Genomic DNA, 23,129 nt, shown 5'->3' with positions numbered 1-23,129 from the left:
ATCAAGGCTTAGTGAAGGCACGGTGAAAGTGTGCACATTGGAAAAACAGGTCCTCAATTGATTTGTTTTCTGACACTAAAAATCTCAGATAGAAACTGCCGTCACCTCTAGATCGCTGTGCAGATGGATGAACTCACTCGCCGTGTCTTGCCTTTGCTTTGCCGAAGAACATGATGTTGAAGTTGTAACTTGAGTGGTCCTTTTTACCTGAATTGTTCTGGTACTGAATTTTTCTGCACTTCTGTTTTCTATGTAGCAACAAAGGTTTTGTTAATAGCAAAGTTGTCTGTCAGACTCAACTGTTGCAGATAGGCTAGCATCGTGAGGCTCGCCCCTAAAGCTCAAGACAAGTTACAGCCTGGTGCAGGAAGCTTTGATATTGAGAGGCCAGATAATGAATTGATACCAGTAAGCATAGACTGAAGGTCTCATTTTTTTGATCGTGATCCTCCCAGAAGCATGGACTGTAGTGGATCATAAAGGTCACTTTGACTTGACCCATGGGTTGGTTTCGCTCTCCAGAAAAGCACATACAGTTCCCAGTTATGTTTTAATCGTTATCACTCAACTTGGATGCCCAATCTAGGACACTCTAAGGGCTTTCAACAAGCGGAAGGGATGGCACCCATGGTAGACTCGCAATTTTGGGCTTAAAAGAATTTTGTGATTTTACCCTCAAGGGGAGTCTTTCAAAGGCTCCGGGCCCAAAAAAAAAAACAGAATCAAAGTTGGAGGCTCCAGATGCTATCTTGTAGCAGACTGGCTACCCATCACCGCGCTAGGATCTTTCCTGTCAAGGTCATGAAAAAGTCAAGGAAGGAACGTTGATTAACGATGAGAATTCTCTTTGGATTTAGGTGGCAAAAAATGACGACAAAAAAAGATAGGAATCAAAATCGTATATAGGGTTAGTCCACTCTTGGATGAACAGTAAAGTTCGGATACAAAGTCATACAAACAAAAAGCAAGGATTAAAATGGGCTGACAGAGGCTATGAAAGTTTTGTACGGGGCTTGTTCAGAACTCCCGGCTCTCACCAATCTCACAAACATCAAAAACACCATTCTCCGCAAGATCATGTTTTTTCAGCGCTTCCTTTAGCTTCTTAGGAGGTTCAAGCACATCCTCCTCAGTAAGTACCCAAGTGCCCCAGTGCATGCCCAGTGCCTGTTTGCACTTGGTGTCTTTGAAGATACGAACGGCATCATGGGGGTCAGAGTGTGCTGGACTGAAAATATGACGAGGAGCATATGCGCCAATGGGGATCAAGCCAAGATCAAATGGTCCCCGGAACTCACCGACCTGCTTAAAAGCAGGGCATATGGGGAAATTGTACTTGGGGTCCCAATCATCCTCCCCTTCTGGTAGCTCATCCACTGCTCTGTAACCGGTATCACTAGATTGGAGGTCAGCAAGGCAATCCGATGACGTGGATGGTCCCAGGGAGCTTATATTACCCAGCAAAATAGACCTTGCTACCACCAGACTCAATGGCCCAGGAAGCCCAAAGGGTCTTGTATTTGTCGAAAGGACTGCGGGCAGTAACATGCTGACAAGGCAGGCAACTGATGCGCGCCTTGATCTCTGCCGTGGTAGAGGATTTGCCCGCTGGTTCAACCTGGGGGTTCATTCCCTCTGTGGGTGACATTGCAATATCACTCTCATCCCACCAATCCAGCTCGGTTACATTCTGGATGCCTGAATTGTGGAACCAAGACTTGTTGCCTAGTGGCGCGAAGAAGTGGCAGTTGGGATGTCTTTTCGCGATTTTTAAGATAGTTGGATAAGATAGATGGTCGTAGTGATTGTGGGAGATGACCACCGCATCGATGACAGGGATATCACTAACTTGACACGCAGGCTCAGTAAAGCGCTTCGGACCTAGCGAATACGGTCCGCAGAGTGGGCCACAACGCGCTTCAAACACTGGGTCAAATAATACTCTGAGGCCGCTTGGGAACTCCACATAATAGCATGCATGTCCAAGCCAAGTTGCGCGCAGCTTGGGAGTCTCTCGGCTGGGAAGAAATTCGGGCTTGCGAACGGCAACTGTTGGCAGAGTGGTATCAGGAATGTTCGCTTTGCCGTTCAATCGACGAAGGCTGAAGTTTCACGCGTTAAAGAGTGGGTTGCTTAGATAGTCGACAATCACCTACATCGTCAGTTGCATGATATCTTTCGAATCCATATCGCGGAAAGATCTGCAGCGTTGATGGTTAGCCTGTGCGACATACGATCGAGAGCCCAGCAAGTCACAGAGCCTCACTTACTCCCACGGGTTTTGGAATCCACTTTTTGCATGATGGCTTTTCTCCAAAACATCTTCTGGGCCAGGCTTAGCCGGGGATTTCGCCACGGTCAGCGCATATAGCACTGCAGCAGTGGTTGGAGTGCTCATGTTGCGGATTGCTAGATGAATAACGCGTCGAGACTGTGCCCGCCGAGTAAACGGGGGACGGAAAAGAGGTCGCATGGGAGTTTAAGGCTTTTTGGACACAGCCCCCTCGTCCGGACACAGAATACGAAGGCGTTTGGGGAGAGGAATGCGAGCTGCACGCAGGTCTTTTAATTCCGATACCTCCGACCTACGATATCTCCGACATGGGGCCATTACCGACCATTGTGAGCACCGAGATTACCGTAGTGCGAAGTCATCTATCCCCATATTTAAAGCTTGGAGATATGTCATATTGTTGTAAATTCCAACCTTTAGAAGGCTACATTTCTGCTAGATCTTCTCATCCGTTGATTCTCCCATGGATTGCCCTGTGGCATGACCGTGGGTATATCAAAAACTCGGCCCGTTTAAAACTCCGATATCTGCGCTTATCGATCTTCTCGACATTCATGATCTTCACGACACTGTTGATTTGGTATGGAGCCAAATGCGGTCCCTAGTGCTGCGCCATCTGCGGGCGACCTGATTCTGCAGCAGAGAACACAGGCACTACAGTCGGCGCAAAAAGGCGACGGAAGTCTCTTCTCGCAGCTCACAAGCAATCCCTTGTTCACAGCCGTATGAGACCTACCAGAATTTCGACCCGGAACGATGTGCTAACGTTTTTGTTCTTGGCAGGGATTCGGCCTTGCAGGTCTCGGGGCAGGGTTGACTCTAGCACAGAAAGGCGTTCGACATGGCGCCGCTCTTCTCCGCCGGCGGATGTTGGTGGACGTCGAGATCAGCATCAAAGATGACTCCTACCCGTGGTTCTTACACTGGATGACTCTTTACCAACAATCACAACTCAATGCGGGTAAAGCTGCAGCGAATACCTCCACCTACATGGACCGATTTCTCCAAAAGCTCACGCCCGGCATGCGCCACCTCTCCATTCAAACGCAGAAGATCGAACATTCGAACGGAGCAATTCACACACACTTTTCGCTGATTCCGGGGCCTGGAAAACACGTTTTGCGGTATAAGAATGCGTTTGTCTTCGTCAACCGTATGCGCGAATCGAAGTCTCGCGACATTCAAACCGGAAAGCCGTGGGAGACAATCACCCTTACCACCCTCTACTCCCAACGCCACATCTTTGAAGATCTCTTTACCGAAGCTCATGCATACGCCGCAAAGGGCCACGAAGGCAAAACGACAATCTATAACAGCTGGGGTACCGAGTGGAAACCGTTTGGAAATCCACGCCGGAAGCGTCCATTGGAGTCGGTTGTTCTCCACGAGGGAGTCAAGGAACGGGTTATGGCAGATGTGGAAGACTTCATTTCAAGTTCATCCTGGTATCATGACCGTGGGATTCCATACCGACGAGGATATCTCTTGTACGGTCCTCCGGGGACCGGCAAGAGCTCTTTTATCCAGGCACTGGCGGGCGAGTTGGATTACGACATTGCAATTCTGAACCTGAGCGAGCGCGGCTTAACCGATGACCGGTTAAATCATTTGCTCACAATTGTTCCCAACCGAACGCTAGTTCTGTTGGAAGATGTGGATGCTGCATTCTCGAACCGACGCGAGCAAAGCGACGCAGATGGCTACCGCGGGGCCAATGTAACTTTCTCGGGCCTGCTCAATGCACTTGACGGAGTTGCCAGTGCAGAGGAGCGCATCATTTTCCTTACTACTAACCACGTTGAACGACTCGATGAGGCGTTGGTCCGTCCCGGCCGGGTGGATATGACTGTCCGTTTAGGCGAATTGACTCGTTATCAGGTCGGTTGCCTCTGGGACCGATTCTATGAAGAAGTCGATACCGATGGAACTTATCGCAAACTTTTCTTGGGGCGGCTTCAAGAGCTTGGCTTGATTGAAGATGAATCGGGCCACAAGGCTGATCGGACTATCAATACTAGCGCAGCTGCTCTCCAAGGCTTATTCTTATACAACAAGGGTGACATGGAAGGTGCGATTTCCATGGCGGAGGGTCTGACACACAGCGTGCACACTGAGGCCGTGGGTCAAGACCAAGGGAGAAATGAGTAAATGTATACTATCCTGTAAATAAGATCATTCAAACTACATAGAAATCCATGTGAATTAACTGCATAAGCTATGCATCTTTCAATGCATAGAGAAATAAGCTTTATGTGCCGAAGCCGGGATCGCAAAGGGTAAACCTCGGGGATTTACACCGGATCCACCATGAAAAGATCGTTTCTCTCACCGATGACTGATCGAATTGTGTCAGAAGTATTTTTAGTGCTTGAATATATAAATGTCTTACGACCATCGCCCCTCACTTCCCCCTCCATTATCCATCCCCGCATCCTCAACATCATGGTTTACACAATCGTCGTTCGTATGTGACAACCCCTACCCTTCCTGTTTCTCACGCTAACAGCAGTAGATCTCCGTGCCAAGCCGGACGAAGAGTCCATCTCCAAGCTCAAGGCTAAGCTTGTCGAAGCCTCCAATGTCTACTCGAACGACAAGGAAACTCTCTCTTGGTTCGTCATGCAGTCCGTTTTCGACAAGCAGGACTTCACCATCGTTGAGCGTTACGTCCAGGAATCCTCGCAGGAGTACCACCTCAACAACCCTTACTGGAAGACTTTCGACCCCTACGTGATTCCTTTGTTGGAGAAGGATATGGATATGCACCGCTTGGAGGAGTTGGAGGGCTCTACCATGTAAATTGTCTCATGTAAATTTCTCCAGTTGTACGAGAAAGAACGAAGAGCTTTCAATTGCATTGCATTCTACAGTAATTCTACACCACATGCATTTACTTCAAGACCGACCTGTGGCAAATGTGGTATATCCAATCCCTCAAAGCATCCAAGAACGCTTTTCGGCAACCGGGTGGCGAAATAGACATGAGATTTAAAGCTGTGCAATGTAACAACAACGAACAAGCGCTTCTAAAGATTTTAACCAATGCACCAAATCAGCCGTAAAATTTTGTCATCTTTTCTTGGATTTATCCATTTAGCGAGTCCGGGGCCGACAGACCAAGTGTGCAGAAACCAGGGTCACCGGGATCAAATGAGCTTTCTCCTCGACTTCTTCACTTCGAAAACGACCAGCCAAAGGAATCTTTGAATTACGATAAATTTAGATTTCTCGTGCTTCAAAAACCAATCACAATGCTGCAATGAAGCGCCCGCTACTGCAGATGGACGTGCCCATCTCAGGATAAACCAATCACATCGCCAATCGGCTAAGCGCCCACCGTACAAGTAGGGTTGTCACACATCTCGACAAACCATGTACTCTGCTTGTTCTGTTGGGCTTATGTGCATATTCGGTGAGGATGGGGTATATCTCCGTCAAGACCCCCTGCTTCCACGTCCTGTCTTTGTTTATAGCATACTCTATCTGAGAAGATGAAGAACAAGATGAATCAATTTCAATTATTCCCACCTCAGTCACTCGAGGTAAAGAGGTCTAACAATCCATTTCGCGTAAATGGGAAGAAACCTATAGCCACCACTGAGCCAGAATCCTCGATCCCTCTTGAAGAGTTCAGGGATCCGGGCAAGACGGAATCCTTGCTGCTTCAGATTATCGAAGACAGTCGGGGAATCCCACCTCCACCACCGGGGAATGCTTCTAGATCCAAATCCCCGCCGGCTATAGTGGGAGCGTCTTGTGATTCAACATACCCCCAGTTCATGCACAGTCCGAATCGCCAAGCCAAAAGAGTGAACCAGCAACTCTTGCCTTCACATGCTAGTCAAAGCAGCAGTAGCAGTCATCACACTACGGCGTCAACTATTTCTCCGCAGTCATCGCAATCCTCTGCTGCTTTGGTCTCGATGAGATCAATTTCCCCCCGGTTCGATCCAAAATTGCCTCTCAATCAGCAAGTGTATCATCCACAACTTCCAGATGCCTCACGGCCCGTCAAGTCTTTCCGAAAACCTCCCCAGCTTACGCTGTCGACAGATACTGAGATTGACCATGTTCTAGGGCCAAAGACTGTGCCTGCGAGTGTGCTCAACTTCCCAACTGGGGCTTTGGAGTCCGAGGAGATTACATATTCGTCCACGGAGGAACTAAAGATGCTATGGGAAACGGCCAACGGCCAGAGAACGCGAGATCTTGTTGGGACATTGAACCTACGCATGACAAAGTAAGATTTCATGCCATCCAAGTAGGCAATTTGCCAATACTTACCTCTCACAGGACGGGACCAGCTACATTCACTCTTGGAAACTCCCAGAACCCGCTGTACACACTACAAACATTTTCAACCAACGAAATAGCCCTAAGTCGATGCGATCCTTCCAGACCAAACCACGAAGTCTCAATCATGATGATGAGCCTCGAAGACCGCATCCGCCGCGAGCATCCTAACGACGGACTCGTAACCCTAGTTTTCTCTCGACTAGCCGCCATGTTAGCCATAGACCAAGCCGGCGAGATCAGCAAGCAACACCACCTAACTCCCGCCGAGACAGCAGAAGTAGAAACCGATGCACTCAAACGCGCCGCAGCACAAGACTCCTGCCGACTCTCATGGGACCGCCATAAACGACTGTACGAGCTACGACACCCCTATCTCTCCAGACACAACCCACCCGCTCTTGTCGGTGCCGTTGGAATCCCACTTTCACCCGTTCGATCCCAATCTTCAGGGATGGTGCACATCACGGTCTCTGCACCGTCGGGTAATACCTCTCTTCACCAGCCGCCAACAATCATCGTCACTGGCCCGGTCTCTTCTACGGCAATGGAAGCCGCTCAGCAAGCTGCTAATCTGCGCACATCCGTGCTCCCGGTCACGGACTTTGAAGAGCCACTTGCGTCCTTGGACTTCGCTACCAAAACATTTTCAATTTCCCCGGCTGGTGTTATAGCTAGCATTCCCTCTCTTTACGCGATTGATTCTCTCATCGCTGCTCTGATGGCAGTTGCCGTCTCAGACGAAGCCACGAACCCGATCCTGGCAGAGATGGTGCTTGGATCACCAATAATATCCAGACCACTCACTTTCGACAGTCCGGGGCCTTACTCAATGCCTGTGCTCCAGGGTAAATTGGTGACGACGGCTGCTGAGTGTGAAGACGCGGCAGAGAGCAAGAACTTGGCATCGCAGATTGAATCTGCACAGAAAATTTCCAAAGAGGCTTCGGGGAAGAAGAGAGTTTGCAAGTTCTGGAAGAAGTCATCTTCCAAACCTCTGGAAAATCCTCGGGGCTCAAAGGAGATTATGAAACAGCAGATTACGGTTGAGGAGTTTGATTTGGAGAAGTATGGTCGATATGGCAACGGTTCGTCCCGAGAGGGGGAGAAGCTACCTGGAATTACTCGCACTATCTTGCGTGTATTGTTCTTTGGTTTCGACTTGATTGTGAAGGGATTGGCACTCATGGTGAAGGTTTTGGCTTGGTTCTTGGTCAATTCGACGCGGTGTGTGACCGGTGAGAAGTTCTGAGTTTGCGACTTGTCAATTTCTGGATAAGTTGGTTACTTTGGTTTTTCTTTTATATTGAACTTGGAAGCGATCAGGTTGGTGGTTTGGATGTTGAGTTATACCCACTGTGATAGTTCTTCGCGGCAATGAGTGTTATGAAATGAGTTACCTGATTTCCCTTATGATTTAACCGGGGGTTCCACCTTCAGCAGCAACGGCAACTTGTTATCTTCTATATCCAATGGTTAACGATGTCTGAGGTAGTTTGTTATGACCATCATAGCAGCACGTGTTAGAAATACATAGTAGTTCTTTGACGGAGGTTCTCGTTTGCGTTTTATACAGCACAATGTTGGGACTTACCTAATTCCTGGAGTGATGAGATGTGAAGATTATTGCAAGTTAAAAAGGACGTTCTAAAAACACCAGCTAAGTATACCCTCCTGGTCCTCCTAATCATCGTCACGAGCCCTGTTCCCTCCACCCCAAATCGATTTTGACATCACTGGAGATATGTGGACTTTGTGAGTTGCTTGCCCAGGCTACATCTAATGGAGTATTTGATCCACCAAAAACTACGTGTTTGTTTATGAACTACTTTTGATAGCCCTCTTTAGGCCTCCATTTCTGAAGAATCTTCGTTCTCCCGTTTCACCAAAGTTTCTGTCAATATGTTGTCTGTCACTCGGTCTCCCAAAAGAACGAACTGAGTCCAGTTCGTTCTTTTTTTCAAACTCACTCCCATTTCGAATTGATTAAGAGAAGCATTTCAGATTCCAAGCTCGCTCCCGCTGCGGCTTGGCCGCTGAAAGATCTCTATCATCCTACCTCTACCATGCTTGTCTCTAAGCCATCGAGTGAACCAATTGCCTACAAAATCTTACGACCCGTGACTCCACTAGTGCAGACATCCATCCTTTGGGAATTAGGAAATGTTCCTATCGCCCCCGGTTTCTACAAAGCTGACGAAGATGAAGAACTGATTTTCAAAATCCTGTCCCAAGTACAAATCGCGGATCATCATCCGAAGACCTTTCGTTCGGGAAATCAAACTTCACCTGACGGTTCTCAATGGTGTTCACGCCTGGATCTCCCATCACTAAAACGGCCCCCGGAACTGCTCCCAGCATTCTCATCCAAAAGAAGACGTCCGCAAATTTATCTACCTGACTCATCAGCTTCTGAGGCCACAACTTCAAAGGATCTGCCTTGGGATATATGTAATCTACCTTGGGATATATGTAATCTGCCTTGGGATATATGTAATCTGCCTTGGGATATATGTAATCTGCTATGGAGTATGAACACCCCTTTACTCAAATATCATCAACGGAAGATTGAGAAGGGTGCATCTTGCTACAGTTGCTTTGCGAAGGAGGGAATTCTGAAGGAATTGGCACATAGAGAGGGGCGAAGGCCATGGAGAAAGCAATCGCAGGACAGTGAGGTTAGATCGAATGAATTACAAGGCTCATTGTTCAAGAAAAAATCACGTTATGCAAATTTGCTATTTTTTAGCGACAAAATACTACCACAGAGTGGAACCGCAGCGACCAATTTTAAACACTAGGACATTAATGAGCATTCTAGTAATGTGATACCCAGTTAGATAGCTGCAACTTTTGGTCTTCAAATTGGATCCTCCTTGAGTCCCTAATGACTATTCCGGGTCTAACACGTTAGTTGTCCGTTGAATCTTTACAGAATGAAGCACATTAGGGATGAAACAAGAAAATGCTGATTTCCAAGTACCAAAGAACTTTAGAAAGCCTAGATAGCGAATGGTAGACGTCTGAGTGTTAGAAGTCCGATTCTTCGAAGTGATGGTACTTTCTACCTCAACATGCGACTGTCGTCATAGCCCTAACTCAGTATCGAGTTCTACTATAGGCGTGAAATTTGGATCCCCTTTCTACTCAATGGCGAAATTCCTTTCTTTCGTAGAATGAAGATTCATGAAAAGCAAAAATGAGAATGTCAATTTATCTTTAACCCAACATTCCTCGGAGCATAAGGGACCTAGGGATAAGTCAGGAACGCCACAGGGACGTGGCCGCTGGCACATTCTTCCGTCATTCCATCGCGATAAACCGGGAATCAAAAGTACATGATATTCGCAGGTATCAGACAAAAATGAGATCCGAAGCTTATCTCTGAGGTCGAGCACCGTGGCTACATAGGAAACTATCCACCGTCAGAATTCTTGAACGTTAGAACCCTCCTTACCCCCCACCTATAAAGGGATGAAGGGATGTGATGTCAAATTAAATCTGGGCTCCAAAAATTATCTGATAGGGCAATCGAAATGTACATAAAGCATCATCTCTTACCCGGCCGGTGGTCATTGTATAACTTTGTTGTACTCTACATCAGACTTCCTTTCTAGGATCTCTTCTTCCCAAAATCTCGTACAAAAAATTAACAAAAATCACACGACATCCAAAATGCGTTGGTTCATCACCGCCACAGTTCTCGTCGCCGGCACTCTAGCTCAATCAACCGAAGACTACCTCAAGTGCGCCGTAAGAACCCAAGCCCAACCCGAAAAAAAAAAAAAAATCCCATAGGCAAAGCTAATAAACCACCCCCCTTCCCTTCAGAGCGCCGCCCTCGGCAGCGTTGACACATCAAAGTTCACCTCTTGCACCTCGAAGACCTCACAAGAATGTTTCTGCGCCAACAAATCTGCCATCGAAACCCTAACAACCTCCTCCGTCACCGCCTGCGCCGGTCTGGACCTAAGCACCTTGACCTCAGCCCTGTGCAGCAGCGATAGCAACCGCGAAGCCGCACCCGCCCGGGAAGCAAGCAAGCCTATGCAGCCGCTCAACAATAGGCGCGCCGGCGCACCCGAAGATGCCGCCCTGCACGTCGTCTACGTGACCGAGACCCGCACTGATTGCAGCTGCAAGAGCACGCCTGTCTCTCAGGCACCTTTGCATGTCTCGCAGATTCCAGTTGATGTCCCGGCGCATAGTGTGTTCGCTTCTGTACCAGCGGCGGCGTCGACGCCGGCTGGTCGTAGGCATGGAATTATGGGTAGTGCACCGTCGTCAGTGATGTTCGGACCGCAAGCTTCTGCGGCGACGCCTTCGGCTAGGCTAGCTGGTGCTGATCCTACTCGTTTCTCGCCTTTCCAGGGGGGTGCTGCTGCGGGGGCTTCGGTTCATGTGGGTGTTGCGGTGCTTGGGGTTGCGGCAGTAATGGCTGTGATGGTTGCTTTGTAAGTTTGTTGGAGGGCGAAGAGTGTGGGTGGGGTCATTTGGGCTCGTGGGAGTAGTTTGGGTTGGAGCATTCTTTTGAGAAATGTTACTTCAGATAGTTTGGAACTCAAGTGATAGTGATACATGAAATCTATCCGGCATTGTGATTGATCGCGAACTATTTTGAATTAATTAAAGTGCACGAATCTGTGCTAGGTATTCATCAACATGGCGAAAACAGCGAATGGTTTCCACCTATGGACAGCGGTTGAATCGTTGCAATCGAACTTGGAGACCTTTTGCCTTCCATCTCGATCCAGATAGCTCAGGTGTGGACTGCCTGTTGAATCTTAGGGTAAAGATGCACCAGCTTGTAGTAGATGTCCGGGTGGTCATTGATCATGACCTGTGGATCCCAACCCATAGCCACAAAGATAGTCTCTACACCACTGCCAATAGGCGTCATAAAAATCTGGCAGATCTGCAGACCAATCAAGAAAGAGAAGGCCATGATGACCGCAGTGAAGTCACCATCCCGGTTGTACGCGGGGTTTGTGAACTGCAGATAGAGATAGGCCAACAGTGCACAGACATAGGCCACAAAAGTCGAGCCCATAGTCAAAACCGGACCCATCAGACAGTCTTGCACGAGAGCATCAATTCCTCGGTCGCGCATCATGGACCAGGTATCCTTAGCAGCTGGGATGTAAGCCTTTCCGTACAAGGCGATGTGACAGAACGCATAGCGGTTGAAGAAAGTAATGAGCCAGTCCAGCAGTGAGATGAAACATCCCAAGATCCAAATGAAGATACTGCCAACCAAGTTACCCTGCCCAGCCTCTTGTCGTTGCGCGATCGAGCAGGCCTGTCGCAACATGTTGATGATTGCGATGATCAGACTGCCGAAACTGATACTGCCAAAGGAATATGTTGTCGCGCGACGGAAGGCACCACGGGTCGAGCCCTTGGGCATGCCGCCGGCGGACTTGCTGAAGAAGTACCACGAGCCGTAGACACCCGCAATAGTGGTATGCACGGTGTTCTTGATCCACTCACTGACCCAGTACATGGCGAAGGTGACGTAGACGACAAGGCCGATGACCTTGGCTCTGCTGCAGCCGCCGTTCGCGCAGGATGGGTTGGTGCCAGTGGAATCGGGTTCGTAGGCTACGTAGATTGAGACCGTCGTGACGGAGAACCAGGCGGCGAAAGCGGCTGAGACGATTCCACCGATCGCGCTGACTAGGAAGATATGTCCGTAGCCGCGGGCTACATCCATGGCAGTCTGTAGCATGAAAGCAGTGAAGGGGATACGCGGAATCCAGCTGATGAAACAGACGATTGCGAAGACACCGAAGACGAGGAATACAATTCCACCTCCATATTGCTTGCGCGCGATGTAGTAAATTCCCGTTGCGAGGGCGAAAACGATGTTGAGAATGCCGGTCGCCCAGATGAAGGTCTTGGTGAAGTATCTTGCGCCCATGAAATAGAGGAAAGAGAAGACTAGGGCGACGACGAGGACAAAGACAAATAGAACGAGAGTGTTGGTATTTAGCGAGAAATCATTGGCCGAGTCGTAGATTCCTCCTCCATTGAAGGCTTTGTTGGTGGCATACTTGTGGATGGTAAGTCCAGATACCGCGACATACCCGAGGAAGACAGCAATCAACTGTGTAACAAGTCAGCCTTGGATGTTTTCATCAGTGCGCCGCGACTACAATTACCAAGAGACCTGCCCACCGATCATTCCACTCAGGCTTCTCGATCTTGAACGCCTGGTCAAAGCTGAATCCGGACTCTGGGACATTTTGGTGGTATTGCGGCGGTGGTTTGGCCTCAGATGCAGGCTGCTGATAGCTTGGCTGCTGATAGCTTGGCTGCGGGTACGGTGCCGGTGGAGGATTTGGCTGTTGAAAGTTCTGATGTTGCTGGTCATGACCGTAGTTTGGTTGAGGCTGGCCCTGAGGAACACCCTCGTTATAGTAGCTGGCAGCTTGTCCACTCATACCTACAGGTGAAGCTTAGAGTAGGGGAGAGGGCCAAAAGAAGACAGAAAAAAACGAAAAGGAAAGGGGAAGTAAGGTCTCTACCGCATTTGACCTTGGTGACGACATTGAACCCAACAGCCGAGCGCAAGTCTCGAACCGAAAGATCAACCAGCCCGATCGATCGAAGAAGAAGTCACGAAAAAGAAAGCGGATTTAAAAACACCAGTTCAGCTGGTCTTTATTGTTGACTCAAAATATGGGTGACTTCGTAGCTGCTCTTGAGCACCTGATCTGACAAGGCTTGGATCTCTTCAGCGGATCAACCAAAATCCAATGTAACTTGAAGTGGAAATTGGAGAGCGGGGGGAGTTGGAACGTCTCCATGACATTAAAAAGCGGTACTCGGGTGTCCAGGGCCTCAACTATCACCTCTCACATACACTGTCAACAAACCGCGTCATGAGAAATTCTTGGCTTTCAGGATACCCACCACTCAGCTCCCAGTCGATAATCGCGAACACATAACCATCTTGAATCATCCTATTCTGAAGTCGCAGATCGCCATGCGCGAAGAGAAGACAGTTGGAGAGTGGTAGTGGAGGCAGTGCTCTTGGTTCAAAAGGTCGGAAGAAGTAATGTGGGCGAATGGACAATGAAAAAAAGCGAGAATGTTGCAATTGGATAACGTAGAACCTGGTACAGCAATCCAAGGGGATCGAACGACGATCTATAGTTTGCCCAGGTTTGCTGTATCAGATTGACCTAGCTATGACGGCCTTATGGGGGGGGGGGGGGGGGGGATACGGCCAAAACTGCCTAGGTGGAGTGCTTCAAGATGAGAATTGCCAAGTCGGGTGCCTGTTTGGCACAGACCTTGGATAGGTTGGTAATTTTTATATACATATGCAAGATGATAAATGCTCTAAATGCTCGATTCCCCCATATCGCCCTACAAAGCCAAGACGCCTATAATGCAGGCCAAGAGCTGCCCTCGCTAAACCTCGTCAACGTCACAATTAGGATTACAGACATTAAGGAGATGACATGACCCGGAGGGCCGTGGTCTGGGAAAGACACCCGAAAGGTATGGAAGCCAGGGTGATCATTCGCTTATCGAAATGCATGTTGTTTCAAGTGACGCCAGGAACCAACGACCCGGTGCTCGACGCCCGGGATTGCCGTGGGGCTTCGGTCGGTGAAATCATCCGTCTTAGAATGAAGTTGACCTTTCCCAAAGGCCACGGATCGTCGCAATTTCTCTTCGCGGATAGCTGCCCGGCGTTGAGCTCGGAGTTCTTCGATACGACCTTGTCCGACGCGATGCCGACGTACGAAACATTCATCCAACAACGTGTTGGCATCCAACAGCTTTTTGGGGACGCTTTGGACGATCTGGAATGCTTCCATGGGGTCTGTTACGGCAAGGATGTCCTTCTCGCATGATTTGAAGATTGCCAAAGACACGCGGAAGAAGGTCTTGGAGCCTTCGTAGAAGAAAACATCCCAAACTCGGAGAGTGGTTTCAACGGGCAAACTTCCGATGAATAACGACATGAGCCAGTTGGTCAATCCCAAGGTGATGTCTGGCAGCCGAGAGTTCACGGTTAAAGGAGGCATTTTGCCCCGTCCGGACGGAGTTCCTCCCATAACAGCGATCTTGGAATATGTACCCGGCATAGAGTCCCTGAGCAGGACCATGAGAATCCAGAGGTCAATGTTGGCACCCTCCAGACTGATTTCATGCGTGCCAGGCAGGTAGTCTGCGGCAATGATGTGCAGCATCCAGAATGCTTTTTCCTCGGGAAGAAAAAGAAGAAGCATTCCCGTGATGAAATTCAGAGACTGGGTATATCCGATTTTCGGGTTATGCAGCGCATAAGCATAGAGCACTCGACGTAGGGACTGAATCATCTGCGTCTCCGTGGTGACATTGGAATAATTCAAGCTGCCGCCCCCGGGATCTTGCGCTAGCTCGGTGGCGTCCGGTTTGAAATGGAGGTTGTCAGGGAATGTGCGGTGAAGATCACGCTCGATGTGCTCTTTGTCGTCGTTGCTTGGTGAGCTCATGGCTTTCGCAACAAGTTCATCATACTGCCCCGGGTTCTGGTTCAAAAGCTCGTACCCGCCGGCATAATAGAACCAAGCCGCACCTCGGAACTCTGGAGGAATTCCTTTACGCACAAACCGCTTGACTTTCGAAGACTGCGGGGGAAAGATTGTGGGCTCTGATGTGGGTAGCCCGTGCTCCCTCAGTAGTTCACACCATTTGGATCTCCGCTGTATCACATGGTGGGAGTAGGATCCTTTCCAGGTCTCATATTCATCCAGGCTTACATGTTGGGTAGCTTTGCGAAATCCGTAATCGTCTCGAGGGCCGTTTCCAGAGCGGAGTAGCGGCGGCACCAATCCGGGAATGAACACTTTTTTTGAGGCCTGTCGTTGGTGTGCATGATGCACCTCGGGCGCCTCGGCTACCGGCGATGCGGAGGGCGTGACCTTGTAGGGAGAATCCGGCACAACAGGGTCTGACGGGTCCGGTTCTGGATATTCAAGCAACGTGGGTTCCAAAGCGGTGAGCTCGGGCGCGGATTCTGGGAGTATGGGCGGTATGGGAGAGTGTTCGGAAAACGTCGAGTTTGGTAAAAACAAAGAGTCTGGCCTTGTGTCTCGCGAGGTAGCAAATTTTGGCATCGGGGGTATCGGCGGAATGTCGCCCAGCGACGGAAATTCTAGTGGGTATGCTTCACCTAGGTGTGAATCGCGTGATGGAGGAGGCGTTATTGATGGCGCTTTGCTCCCTGTGTGGGATTTCGGCGAGCTAGGTTCTTCAGTCGCATCACTGAAGCCATCGAGATACATAGAAATCGCATCTTCGACACTCATCCCACGGTCCATCCCAAAAGGCGTGTCGGGGGTATCCGGTGAAAGATCAGTGATCGAACTGCTCTTGGTCAGGACACTGCTGCGCTCTGTCCCGCTTGTTTGTTCGATGCTTGAGCGCCAGGTTTCAGACGAATTAACGCTTGGTCGGGGAGGGGTTTCATCGGTGGTCCCGTTTGTTGGGAAGCGTGATAGAGACGGTCCCTGGAGGTTCAAGTCCTGTGGGCGCCCTATAGATTCCTGCGTCCTTGGGCGCCTACTATTCAACCTGGATGTTGACATGGACATACGGAGCCCCCCTCGCGCCGGTATAGGTTTCCGATGCGTCGGCCATTCATATTCGTCTCGCAGGGGCCAGTTTGGGGGATTGATTTCAGTCGGTGTGGCGTATAGTTGAGAGCGACCGGTGGGTCTAGGGGTTTGCCATTCGCCCCTCGTACCATGCGATGGACCATGGTGAGATGGAGTGAGTGGCCACGGGTGTTCGTGAAGATTTTGTTGCCGTGGTAGAGGCGAACGCGATCTCTGGCGATGTGCAGAGCGAGGGGAGTGAGGTGAGGACCTCGAGGCGGAATTTGCGGTTCGCGCGCGTGGGTCGACCAAAGACTCCAATCGTGGTGGGTGAGGAACTCTGCGCCGGCTGGGAAGGTCGAAATCTGCCGAGGGAGGCGGATATCGAGGGTTTATGTTCTCTGTGACCATGGCCACGATGTCGCACCCAGTTCCCGCTGGACATTGGTTATCGCTGATGGAGAGCTATCAATCGATAATCATAGGATATTCGAGCCGGACATAGGGAGGTTTTCAACAAAAAGGGAGTGCCAAAGGGTTCGATAATGAATGAGGAATTTGGAAGAAACGAAGGACAAAAGGTAAGAGACCGAATTTGGCAAGACAGCCTGCCAGAGGACTGTGGAAGAAGAAAAGAGAGAAAAGGCGCAGTTGAGACGAAATCAACAAGTCCCTGATCAGGTTTAGTGTCAGGTGACGTAATATGGACAAAGGGGCATCTTAACTACAAAGTACATAGTGTTCATAGTATTCCGAATATAAAGTGGATTGAGCCGTTGGATATCTATGTTGTACTCGGTGTTGTCTATTTATTATCTATAACATCCGCATTGTTTTGATCTTTGTATAAGAATCGACAGGTCGGAAATTCCTGTGTCGATCAGGAACTCTAGACTTGCTAGTCCGATCTTAGCTATGTAGTTCTCTATGTCGAAGTTAATTCTTCAGATTGATGTTAGCTATACGACTAATAAGGGGCAAATATCTAGAAATAAAAAAAAGACTCTAAAAGAATCTATAAGAGACTACGAAAAAAAAAAAAAATTACATGGCAAGGCCCCCTAAGCGCCGGGCTATTCTTGTTCTATTTTACCACGGAGCACATAACCCCTGAATTCTAAACCAATTGAATATGTCAAATTAATATCTGGGCTTCTCCGCTTTTTTAAAAGAACTCCTAATTCATCGTGGAATGTTGGCCCGCTCGAACCCTTCCGTCTTCGGATAGAGATCAACTGTCAACTATTTCAATTCGATCTCATCTCGACGTTTTCAGATTTTGACAATTCATCTCTCGATAGATATCTCCCCGGAATAAGGCATGATGTACCAACGGGATTTATGTATATGTGCTGGGCAGCTGCAGCAAGCTGCATTATACTATTGACTAGACCAGCAATGAACCCGTCTGTCCAATATGGCCATTGTCGACCCGGCGATCAAGCAATCTGCATCTTACATCCGTCCCAGTAGCTGGGCAGATGTAAGTATAATTTCCAATCCCCCGCATGCTGTGAAACTGTCGCTCACTAGCGTGATCATTTCTACAGGGTCTCCGAGGAATTGCCGCTCTTTTTGTGGTCGCTAGTCATACCTGCCTCTCCTTTGCGACATATCTGATCCCGCCATCTTTTGCGGAAACAGGAAACTCTATTTTGTTTCAGCGACCCTTTTTTCGACTAGTCATACAGGGCCAGGCGTGGGTAGCCATCTTCCTGGTGCTGCTCGGCTTCGTGAATGCCCTAAAACCGCTTCAGCTAGCCCGACGAGGAGCTACAAGTGATGCTCTCGCTACGCTGTCTACGGGCGCCTTCCGGCGCAAGTGGAGACTGGTTTTCCCCGCTGCCCTGATGACAATGTTAGCTTGGCTTTTATGTCAGTTCGGTGTCTTCCAATTGGGTAGAAGGGTAGATGCATACTGGCTGAGAACAACTAGCCCGCAACAAAGCCCGTCTTTGGGCGCCGCCGTCGTGGATCTGATACGGCAGATGGCGGGAACTTGGATGTATGGCGAAAATGCCTACGACCAACCGCAGTGGGCATTACTGCCCCTATTCCGTGGCTCTCTATATGTGTTCATGACCCTACTGGCTTTGGTAAATACCACGCCGCTTTTTCGCCTCTGTGCGCAAATGGTTCTATACGCCTATAGCTGGATAACACTGGATGGTATGTTTTGAGACGTGGCATCGCAAGATTTTTAAACCCCCATAATAACTTCTTCCAGGTACTGTTGGTACAAATATTTTCGCTGGCATGATACTAGCGGAACTATCGTTCTATAATCTGACGGCCCTCCGGCCACGCTTGATCTTTAATTTCCTACCCTACGGCTTCGTCGCCCTGGGCCTCTACATCTGCTCGTACCCCGACCAATACGCTGATCAAACCGAGTGGTCTTCCCAACTTGCATCACTTGCCGAAATCATTTTCCCAAAAGATGCCAACGTCAGCCGATACTACGCCAGTCTTGGGGCGCAGATGATATGCTTTGGGGTACTGCTTTCTCCCTTCATGCGACGGATGCTCTCCCATCCCGTGCTGTTGTGGTTGGGGTCTATCAGCTTCCCGCTATATCTCGTTCACGGACCGCTAATGCGTTCTGTTCTGGTCTACCTTCTGTATCTTCCTATGGCAATTGGATTTGAGCCAACTCTAAGAGCAGACGGAACACCGGATCCGGAGTCTTATATTCCAACGCCAAGCCCACTCAGACTAGTGATTATTCTGCTTATGTTTTTTGTGTTCTTGCTCTATGTTGTTCAGCAGTGGACGAAGCATATAGAACCGAGAATGGGCGCCCTTACAGCTGTGCTTGAGAGATTCTCCCGTTCATGGGGCAAGAATGTGGCGTGGACTTCAAAAGAGAAGGATGAGATGTTGCCTATTACGTCTGTTCGGGAGGTGAATATTTGAAACTTTTACTGGGATAGGCATCGTTTCTTTGTTTCACGGGACGCTGGCATCTGGACTCAATTACGCTGTGACATTGTGTGCGAATTGAAATTTTTTGGTGATTCTGCCTCACAGCCCAAGCATCAACATACCCCTGTCCAGCACTAGGGTCATTCAGTTCACTCCGAAATGCTTGACAAAAGCATTAAGTTGATTTTTTCCAGAATGCGAAGAACGGCGAGCTGACCGCCATCGAAAGATTTAGCGGCAACGTTTGGTCAAACATCATTGACACTAGCATGCTCGAGAAGTTGATTGATCGAGCCTAGTAGTGTGTATGCGCAAGACGAAATCATTTAGATTTATCTTCGTTGTAGCGCGTCCATAATAATGCCATTCAAACGTTTCGCTGTTCCGAAAATGCCATGCAGAGGCGATCCAAGTTCATGACTAAGTCCTGAAAGCAAGTCTGATTTTGCGAACTAAGCACCAAGTCTGTGCACTTCTGCCTCGGTACTAGTTCTAAATGTGATGAGCAGTATTTACCCATCATTCGAAGTGAAGATACGGTGGGGTGCTTTTGTCCACCCCCAGAGTCCCCGTGCACCATTCATCTACCCCTTGTGCGAATCCCACAAGGCGAGAAGGTGATGCTTCAATACCTAGGGGCGAGTTGAAGCAAGTTTTGATCATCCTGGAGAGCAAGAGATTTCCGTGTTTTCTTGTACGTTTTGACCCTAGGACGCCACAAAAATCGATTGAAATTGAAAATTCTCCCTCTAGGATATCGATGCAGAAGGCCACCAAGAAATGACTCTGATAGTGCGTTTTTTTTCATCCATCAACTAGCCATTGAAGCTAAATGAATTCGAAGTGGTAAATCCGAGCATGCCGCACGGGTTTAACGTCGCTTTGCCTGTACTTTATTTCTGTCCTGGATTGAAAGGCTCGGATGAACCACAGGGGGAGTTTTTGGGTGCGACCTCATCACTCAAAGAACAGCTTTCGGTACTAATCCCTTCCGTTTCAGACTCTGCACTTTCTATTACTCTTTGGGAGCCAAAATTGGCGCTAAAGAAGGCAACCACCTCAACTTCGATACGGAGGTTGGGACTTGCAAGGTTTCAGGTTCTAAGATTGGCCTCGGCCTGGCCAAATATTAGATAAGCCGTGACACGGAATGGGAAAGTTGTGGCGGAAGGTAGCCAATCATATTTTATCTTGAGGCTCAACCCTATTTCCAAACTGTTTTATGATTGGTCAAATGGGGAGTAACAATCATGTCCACAGGTGACTGCCAAGTGCAAAAGTCTACAAGCCAGTAGGTGAAATCATGAAGTACAAGAAGAAACTTGAGAGTGTAGTAAGCTGTAAAGACGCAAAATGCTGCTGGGAAAGCTTGCACGCATGGTCATTTGTCTCGCTCGGGCAATTCCAAGGGTATAGGTACGTGAGACGAATCAGTCTCTTCAAGCTCAATGTGGTAACTAGATAGCATCCTTTTTAATCAGCCATTCTTTGAACGCCGTATGTCGTTTTTCATTCCCACTAATGAAGGGTTATCTGACTGCAGTAGGGTGTTGAAAAGAATGTTTACTTCCCATGAGAGGTATGTGAAGGCTATGATGGTCCCCATTCTCATGGCCCAAAACGGTTGTGCTTTTTGAGTCCAAATATTCGTTGTGCTCGTTGCAATCTTTCGATCTATTCACACCATTGCCTTCTCACATTTCTTCGATCTTTGGAATGGTCTAACCATTATCCAAATTGGAGTCTTCTCAACCTAAATTTGCGGTCTCAAAGCAATCGGAACTGCTCTCTGACCATGTTTTTCTGACTTCGAATTTTTATTACAATACATCTCTAATTAAAGGCTTACTTTCCGCCTAAATACACTTGACCCAATTAATTACCCCTGGCAATGTCTTGAATAGCTAACCAATCTCGCCCATCCTTGTTTTTAATTTACCGAAAACGCGAAGAACAATCAACCCCTTCGAGTTTGGAAGGCCAATTTGATGTCTGTGATCATGCGAACGATGGACATAGCACAGCACCGTTCAGCACGCGGTTATCCCTCTTACTATGGCATCTGACTACATACATACCTTTAAATCATTTCCGCTACAGGGCTCCTTAGGTCAATGTGTATCACCGAAGTGTGTCAAATACTACGATACCCCTATTTTAATCTCAGCCCTGTAAACATAGCAAAACTCACTACTAATATGGTTAAGTAGCCGGTTTGGCAGAATTCTCTCTTGGCATTATTTTTCGATACGGGTCCCATTTACTATAGTAAATAATCTATCCTCGTGCTAACCTCTAGATCACTAGTTACCGAGCTATTAACTTGAAGCATATATAGGGTTAGCGCCACAAAGTCACCCCATAACTAGTGCGGATTGGGCTGCTCCTGCAATTTAGCCGTCATCACATTGGTCTTCTTTCACGGTAGATTGTGATGCTTGGGTTCCATCACTACGCCAGCTGGCTAAAACGCACATTGCTTGGCAAGTCATCTAGCACCCTATGCAGCCTGATGGCGCTCAGTGTTCAAATGCCTCTGAGATTACAGAGGAAGGGGGGCCCCTGAACTCCAAGTTGGTCTCATGGTCAATGCTCACATTGACCCCCCTAGTTTTTAATTACATGAACCTTGCCCGTTCTTAAAATGTAGGTTTTCTTAGTCATAGGGGCATTTTAGCGGCTAAATGTCTGAGCTAGTACCGCTCTGTACACCGCTCTCTACAGTGTAAAAGATCAACATGAAGCTTTTCATCACACAGAACTCTATGCATCTCCATTGTCCACGATTCAATAATCTAAAAATGAAGCTTTCTAAAACATCTAATCCTAAAAATATAGAGATTTCTGAATATCCATGGAGCAAAAAGGTTCATCTGCGCGATCTGAAAATTGGCGATATACGGATTTAAATGGGATTTAAAGCTTTATGTTCCTAGAACCCTGCAACGCTAGCAGAGATTAGGCAGGGGATTTTTTGCCAATGCAAATGTAGTATCAATTCAAGTATCTTCACTTTTCTTCTGTTCCAGAGGAATACTTAGGCATCAACCCCTTCCTGGCGGTCATAACGACACAAAATCCGCATCACAGTATTGAAGAGAAAGGAAATTAAACAGAGATGCAAACTCGGAAGGACAATGTATGAACCCCCAAGCTTCGTGTTAGCAGCTTAATTTAAGACAAGGGGGCATCCAAGATTGGATGTCTGTGGAACCCAGGGGGTTCCAAAGTGCGCCCTAGTAGATGGTCTGCTGTACCTTTTTTTGGACTAATCCGGGGGAGGGATTAGTAGAATATTTCACTTCCATCATGAATTCCGGCGAGGAGAAAAAGATAGAGTTGAAAGAAATGGAGGGTAGAGGGCGAGGAGTTAAGGTGTAGAAAAGAGACATTATTCATTTTTGGTCTCCATCTCTTGGCGTTTTACTAAGAGTCCGAGCCCAGAGTCGTGAAGAATTCCCGAGCAGCTATTTAAGAGCCATTCTCAGTTCAATTTAAAGTGTCGAACAATAGCCCAGACCTCGGGATGGACCGGGGCCCACAGGATCAACCCGGCCAGTGGACCCACTTCTCCGCACAACCCAGAATTCTGATATTCATGGAACTACCAACTTAGACGTTTCATTTCATCCAAACACTGTACTTTTACCATTTCCCTTCAATCATCAAGAGCCCGCAGTACCGGCCGTTAAAAAGGTTCCCAATTTAATCAAGTCGATGCTTAAATTTGCATATCTACTTTATGAGCATGCTAGATACGACCTCGAAGTAGAGATCGAGGTACGAGCAAGTCGGGCCCGCTTCATTACAAGGCGTGTGTGTGAATTAGGTGGTTAAAGCCAACCCACGTCTTCGTGATCAGAATCTGCCAAAGACATGTGCTCATGAAATGTTATGGCTAGGCCTCGTCATAACACGATTTGCTTGTTCCTTTTGAGCCTAAACGTTGATCTGCTCCCATGGCACAACGAGCCGCATGCAGTCCATGAAATAAACTGGCTGAGAGAGATGATATTCAGTCT

At 48.3% G+C, this 23,129-nt stretch overlaps 8 protein-coding genes across 8 annotated transcripts; 5 read left to right on the top strand and 3 right to left on the bottom strand.

Annotated features, from left to right (window-relative positions):
* Window positions 1-1,017: 1,017 nt before the first annotated feature.
* On the bottom strand, window positions 1,018-2,398 carry Pdw03_2181 (Zn-dependent hydrolase/oxidoreductase family protein, putative; the record flags this gene model as incomplete). The annotated part of the gene is made up of 4 exons (XM_014681317.1): window positions 1,018-1,396; window positions 1,458-2,102; window positions 2,157-2,201; window positions 2,271-2,398. The coding sequence occupies 4 exons, from the start codon at window positions 2,396-2,398 to the stop codon at window positions 1,018-1,020; spliced, it is 1,197 nt and encodes a 398-aa protein (XP_014536803.1).
* A 477-nt stretch (window positions 2,399-2,875) lies between these two features.
* Pdw03_2180 (ATPase, AAA-type, core) lies at window positions 2,876-4,441 on the top strand (the record flags this gene model as incomplete). Its single annotated transcript, XM_014681316.1, has 2 exons — window positions 2,876-3,016; window positions 3,077-4,441. 2 exons carry the CDS (start codon window positions 2,876-2,878, stop codon window positions 4,439-4,441), a joined length of 1,506 nt encoding a protein of 501 aa, XP_014536802.1.
* A 294-nt stretch (window positions 4,442-4,735) lies between these two features.
* On the top strand, window positions 4,736-5,092 carry Pdw03_2179 (Dimeric alpha-beta barrel; the record flags this gene model as incomplete). The annotated part of the gene is made up of 2 exons (XM_014681315.1): window positions 4,736-4,757; window positions 4,806-5,092. 2 exons carry the CDS (start codon window positions 4,736-4,738, stop codon window positions 5,090-5,092), a joined length of 309 nt encoding a protein of 102 aa, XP_014536801.1.
* Window positions 5,093-6,216: 1,124 nt separating this feature from the next.
* Pdw03_2178 (putative proline-rich protein) lies at window positions 6,217-7,838 on the top strand (the record flags this gene model as incomplete). The annotated part of the gene is made up of 2 exons (XM_014681314.1): window positions 6,217-6,533; window positions 6,587-7,838. The coding sequence occupies 2 exons, from the start codon at window positions 6,217-6,219 to the stop codon at window positions 7,836-7,838; spliced, it is 1,569 nt and encodes a 522-aa protein (XP_014536800.1).
* A 2,423-nt stretch (window positions 7,839-10,261) lies between these two features.
* On the top strand, window positions 10,262-11,044 carry Pdw03_2177 (uncharacterized protein; the record flags this gene model as incomplete). Its single annotated transcript, XM_014681313.1, has 2 exons — window positions 10,262-10,339; window positions 10,418-11,044. 2 exons carry the CDS (start codon window positions 10,262-10,264, stop codon window positions 11,042-11,044), a joined length of 705 nt encoding a protein of 234 aa, XP_014536799.1.
* Window positions 11,045-11,345: 301 nt separating this feature from the next.
* On the bottom strand, window positions 11,346-13,029 carry Pdw03_2176 (Protein pns1; the record flags this gene model as incomplete). The annotated part of the gene is made up of 2 exons (XM_014681312.1): window positions 11,346-12,692; window positions 12,748-13,029. The coding sequence occupies 2 exons, from the start codon at window positions 13,027-13,029 to the stop codon at window positions 11,346-11,348; spliced, it is 1,629 nt and encodes a 542-aa protein (XP_014536798.1).
* Window positions 13,030-14,121: 1,092 nt separating this feature from the next.
* Window positions 14,122-16,627, bottom strand: Pdw03_2175 (GTPase activating protein (Gyp3), putative; the record flags this gene model as incomplete). The annotated part of the gene is made up of 3 exons (XM_066100104.1): window positions 14,122-16,095; window positions 16,182-16,547; window positions 16,610-16,627. The coding sequence occupies 3 exons, from the start codon at window positions 16,625-16,627 to the stop codon at window positions 14,122-14,124; spliced, it is 2,358 nt and encodes a 785-aa protein (XP_065957831.1).
* Window positions 16,628-17,599: 972 nt separating this feature from the next.
* Pdw03_2174 (Acyltransferase 3) lies at window positions 17,600-19,098 on the top strand (the record flags this gene model as incomplete). Its single annotated transcript, XM_014681310.1, has 3 exons — window positions 17,600-17,665; window positions 17,733-18,351; window positions 18,410-19,098. 3 exons carry the CDS (start codon window positions 17,600-17,602, stop codon window positions 19,096-19,098), a joined length of 1,374 nt encoding a protein of 457 aa, XP_014536796.1.
* Between the last annotated feature and the right edge of the window lie 4,031 nt (window positions 19,099-23,129).

This window comes from Penicillium digitatum, chromosome 5, assembly GCF_016767815.1.
Source record: "Penicillium digitatum chromosome 5, complete sequence".
NCBI classification, from domain to species: Eukaryota; Fungi; Ascomycota; class Eurotiomycetes; order Eurotiales; family Aspergillaceae; genus Penicillium; species Penicillium digitatum.
This window is presented reverse-complemented; position numbering and strand designations above follow the sequence as displayed.